The 5,457-nt window shown below is 33.3% G+C and overlaps 1 protein-coding gene across 1 annotated transcript; it reads left to right on the top strand.

Moving 5' to 3' along the window:
• Positions 1 to 10: 10 nt before the first annotated feature.
• On the top strand, positions 11 to 4,168 carry LOC112597267 (multiple epidermal growth factor-like domains protein 11). The gene is made up of 5 exons (XM_025343237.1): positions 11 to 606; positions 1,290 to 1,955; positions 3,139 to 3,213; positions 3,697 to 3,765; positions 3,973 to 4,168. The coding sequence occupies exons 1-5, from the start codon at positions 198 to 200 to the stop codon at positions 4,023 to 4,025; spliced, it is 1,272 nt and encodes a 423-aa protein (XP_025199022.1). The 5' UTR covers positions 11 to 197; the 3' UTR covers positions 4,026 to 4,168.
• The last annotated feature ends 1,289 nt before the right edge of the window (positions 4,169 to 5,457 follow it).

Raw genomic sequence — 5,457 nt, 5'->3', positions numbered from 1 at the left:
ATTCAATAACATATTTACATACATGGCCCTTTTCGTCGTCTAACTATCTATTCACGTCTGGACACCGCGCGAACTCTGACTGTGATCTTTTACGAGGATAGATTTATACATGTTTAATATACATGACACGCTTGTGTATAAGTGTATAAGTTACCTGGTGGCCGGTGGAGAATTGTATCTAAGTATACATTACAATAATGCGCGGAACGACGTCGTATTCGAATGCCGCTGTTCTGTTTGCGTTCCTGTGGGTAACGATCCCGTCAAAACCATGCCTATGCTACAACACTGACTGCGATTTCACTGAAAGTTACGATGAGGTCGTCACAGTCAGCATCAATGAACCTGTACAAGTTACTAAGTATAAATGGTGTTTGGACATACCACCAAGATGTCCAGACAATAAGCGAGAGTTTAGGACCGTACTCAGGAATGTTACGGTGCCTAAAATGCGCAAGGTGAAAAGGTGTTGCAAAGATCAAATTCAGTTGTACGATAATTGTGTTTCGAGATGTGCTGAAGATCAATGTCCGAATATTCATTGTACACCAGGCACTGATAAATGTAAATGCAAATCAGGATATACGGGTCATTTATGTAGACAAAGTTAGTTTTTTTAAATTTTGATTATTTCCAAGAGTTTTGATATATAAAAAATAATAATACACAGGGTATTTTTTAAGTAAAATTAATTATTTTGTGCAAACAATTTTAAAAATTACCATACACAAATTATAGTTGAAAATATCCATGACAAAATCAAATATATTAATTGTACAAATATTTTTTAGAAATACAGTAGAATCTCGGTAATCTGGCCGTTCGGTAATCCGATACGTCCAGTTATTCGGCTGTATTAACCTATATGTACCAATATGTATTTATATATAAATTTACCATCGTAAACGATAAACCGTTAGATAAAACTAAGTAATAACAGATCTAATCTTAATAAACAAAAAGAAAACTGCTCTCGATCTAAAAAATTTTTAAATCATTTTTTAATACGAGTAAAAATGTAAAATTCAACAAGTAAAAATGCGTTTTTTTTTGTGAACTCCCCACTAATCCGGCGTTTTCGTTAATCTGGCAGTAGCGTGGTCTGATATGTGTCGGATTACCGAGATTCTACTGTATGTACACGAATAATAAAATTTTGGAATTTTTGTTTTAAATCTCGTTATAACGAATTGAATTGATATAATATTCTCTTGATATAACGAAAATGTCGATATAACGAATAAATAGATTTTTAAAACTCACGGAATCTGCCGATCTGTGTGTTTCAGAGTGCGACGTCGGGCGCTGGGGCCTGGACTGCGCGAACTCTTGCGACAAAGGCTGTCCGGACTGCGACCACCGCGCCGGGTGCTGCAAGACGGCCGCCGGCGGATCGTCGATTTTCTGCGGCGGTGGAGGCGGCAGCGGTGGCACCGGTGATCGGTTGCCCGGCCGGAAGACGGTCTCTGCAGCAGCGGACGGCCGCAACGGCACCGTGCGCAAAACCGACGAGCCGGCGCCGGCGGTGGACCGTTCCGGACGGTTCCGGATGTTGAGCACCACCATACGACTGCAGACGGCCACGTGGGAACCCGCGGCCGTGGACGAGGCCACCAACGACACGAGAACCGGAAGAGGCGCCGTCGACGCCGCAGCAGCAGAGGCGCGGAAACCGGCGGAGACGGCGGCGGAGGCGAAGGCGGCGGCGGCCAAAAACCGATCGGCCGAACCGGCGTGGACCCCTCTGGAGGCGACGGCGCTCAAGTACGACGAGCTGGTGACGAGGCTCATTTGGATATTCGCCATGACCTTGGTCGCCATCGCCCTGGTGTTCGTCATCATGTTCGTCGTGTTCTTCAACTGCTTCGGGACGACGACGTGCAAACGGCAAGACGCCAACACCGCCGCGGCCGCCCGAGACACGTGGCCGCAGCCGAACGCCGACAAAGTTCGCGGTACGCAACGGCCACGGCCGCAGCTGCGCGTGACGCGACACTGCGCGCGTCGTACGGCGGCGATGACACAATGTCAAATTATATTCGATTATTCTCCCTGGTAACATAGTGTTAGAGATTTATTGAAGAGAGTTGGAGGCGCGCGGAGGTGACGATGATTTTTCTTTTCTCCGCCAGTTGCAGTTTTCAACGCAAATGGATTTAGCCAGCGTGTCTGTCAAAACTTTAACAGTTTACAAAAAAAAAAAAATAAAATCTAAATGGTTAGAAAAAAGTCACTTGACGCGTCTAGCCGCTCGTCCCTCCCTTTCGATGATATGTATTCAATACGCGTTATTAATATATATATATATATTAAAACGATCGCAGGCAACGGAAAATTATAAGTTAACTATAAAAACACTGCGATACGGTAATATTTTTATTTTTGGAGATACGTGAACTAAAAAAGTTTGGGAACCGCTGGTGTATACAATTAACACTGTTCATTCTGAATTAATTTTATATTATAATTTCGTCTGCAATAATACTGATAAAACAATAATCAATAGCGTGACTCCACATTTCACATTGAATTTTTTTTTTTATTTAATTTGTACAAGTATGTTTTTTAAATTTTATAGAACCATTAAATTAATTCATTTTTAATACAACTCGGCACTAGGAACGAATAGTGAACACAACTTCGTAAGATTTATGTCTAATAATAAACAAACTTACGAGACCTGGTAATTAGAAAACAATTCATCAATATTTTTAATTTTATAGGTACCTATTACCATTATTATGCAAGTAATCGATATTAAAATAAATTAAAATCTTGGAATTATTTTTCTGTAATCTCTGTCAGACACTCCGTGTACACTATTAATTAATATTATTTAATTTATTTAGGTATTATTACCATGTCTAGTTAGTGGTTTTTCTTTTAAGTGTGTCTATTTGAGTCGTCTGCTCCAATATCGTTGATTATACTTTAAAAGTTGAAACACATTACTTGTCTTCTATACTATCGTTACCTCATTAAACATATTCTGCGTCTTTGATGACCATACCTAAATACGCCCTTTGTTCGATTTTCCTCTTCGCTACACAACGTTTGTAATTTATTATTAAGTTTATTAATATGTATAACCCTCAAAGACACCGGTTATCACAACATTTTAATTTATATATTTTACAGAGACATGTATTTCAAAACAAAACCTGTGTAATGTGCCACCAGTTAGATATACAAAAACTCCTACACTATATACATGTAAGTAATAATTGTTTAATATCATAAATTTATTTTATATCTAATAAATTTTAAAATATTTATGTTACTTTAAGTATATTATTTGATAACAGACATTGATCATAACAAACTATATTATAATAGATATATGAGCATCTTTTTTATATAAAACTGTTAAAAAACATGTAAAACAAATCATAGATTAAATATATACTTGTATTGTCGTATGCAATGAATAAATTATATTACAATTTAAAAGATTTAGGTAAATACATATTTAAACCTAGGTATACAAAACAAATAATAGAAAATCAAAGTATTATTTAAATCCAATAAATTGTTCCATTTAACAGAAGTCACCAAATGACGGCCCGCAGACGAAGAATAAATAGCATATAAAATATATTACAACATTATATTATATTATATGTTATTGTATTTATAATTAATTTTTATTTTACATTTTTTCAAATATTTGTAATGCTATTTTTTGATTCATTTTAGCTACCAATGTTGATTTACCAATTCATCCAGAAATATTTTGTCCAGTTTTTTCAGCTCCTCATTACACAGGTAATAATATTTAACTTTTAAATTAACTAATGGTAACAAATCGGATTGTTAACAATTAATAATAATGATTAATAACAAATAATTGTGTAAATTATTTTTAATAAAAAAATATTTATTTTAAATAATATTTAGATTGGACTTTTTTTTACCGTTTGCTGTAATTTAGGTACTTAAAATTCATAATAATTTAATTAAATCTTTTTTTAGGTGGATCGTCACTATATGATTCTCCACAACCATTATATGAAATTTTATATTGAGCAACAAGTAAAAATATATAAATACCTATGATTTATAATTAATTTATAAGAATAAGTAAGTAGTTTTGATTAATAGTGCAATAAAACATTAAAAATTTTACTAAAAATTTGTTAGTTTATATAAAAAGACTACCTATCTAATACAATGGAAAAAATGTTATACTATTTAAAAAATATATTCAATATAATATGATGTATTGTCATACTATAAGCACATATCTTCATAGATAATAATTATTTTTTAAAAAACATTTTATAATGGTAAAAATGTGTACCTATTTGTCCTTATGAGAAAAATTGAAATTCTTTTTATAAAAACAAACCTATACTATATCAATAAATTATTAATGTATAATCTAATATAGAGTTAGTTTAAATTTTTATAGAAATATCTGAATGTATCATATTATTCATATTATAAACAAAATAAACCATTCATTTATGATATGAACATATATCAATTGTATGTATCTATAACACTATATTATATATATAAAGCACATTATAAACATGTATATAAGATGACATACATCCGTTAAAAATCAAATTATCAAATAGTTATTATAATAAACACAAGGATTCACACCCCTCTGACGAATACAACTTTTAACAAAGTGTATCTATTTATTAAATGTATAAATGCACAATACTCGTTGTAATTACCGCACCTAATGTCTAAATTCTAAATTGTAATAATTAATAATAGGTTTAATTCACAATACTAAAATGTATCACCATTCAACAATGAAAAAATAAGTAAACCCCTCTAGAGAAATTATCTAGATTTAACACTGATCTTGGCAATTTTGCTTCTCTTATAAACATATAATTATATAGCTAATCTGCAATATAACAATTTTACTAATTTTTGTATAAACACTACAGGGTAATAACGAAATTATAATTTAATATTTCTACAATAACACATAAATGTTATGTAAAGGGGGATCTATCTACTCCCGAAATTGAAAACCTTGCTGTTCTTCAATCTACAAATTAATTCATTTTAAATGTGATCTGAAATCTCATGAATTCAATTAATAGGTAACACTAAACAATGTCACACGTTGGATAATAAGTACTGGGCATCGACAACCTGGCAATGTGCATGTATAAAAATACTTTTTCCGTTTTGTGTAGTTCAAGTATCCATTTCGTGAAATGTTATCCAGATAGCGGAGTTACGCAAAGTGGAAAAAATAATAATATGATAATTTCTTATAAATTTAAGAAGCTTTTTTTATGTGATGAATTTTTTTTTGCTCAGGAGGGAAAAAAGGGCACCAAATCGTAGATACGCCTCTGGCATATGAATGCATACCTAATATATTAAAAAAACGTATACCTAATATACCGTCGACGACCGGTCCGACGGACCGTTTAAAAAAAGTAAGAGCGTGCGCGACGGAAACAAACGGCGTTTTGCTTTCAA

The sequence above is a fragment of the Melanaphis sacchari genome, unplaced genomic scaffold (genome assembly GCF_002803265.2).
Source record: "Melanaphis sacchari strain LSU unplaced genomic scaffold, SCAv2.0 Contig400_pilon_pilon, whole genome shotgun sequence".
In the NCBI taxonomy this organism is placed as follows: domain Eukaryota; kingdom Metazoa; phylum Arthropoda; class Insecta; order Hemiptera; family Aphididae; genus Melanaphis; species Melanaphis sacchari.
This window is presented reverse-complemented; position numbering and strand designations above follow the sequence as displayed.

What these genes read in the sequence shown, in the direction of transcription:
- LOC112597267 (XM_025343237.1), top strand. Translation starts at nt 198, where the DNA reads ATGCGCGGAACGACGTCGTATTCGAATGCCGCTGTTCTGTTTGCGTTC. An exon ending in AACTCCTACACTATATACAT is followed by an intron (nt 3,214 to 3,696) that starts GTAAGTAATAAT and finishes GATTCATTTTAG; the next exon opens with CTACCAATGTTGATTTACCA. An exon ending in TTCAGCTCCTCATTACACAG is followed by an intron (nt 3,766 to 3,972) that starts GTAATAATATTT and finishes ATCTTTTTTTAG; the next exon opens with GTGGATCGTCACTATATGAT.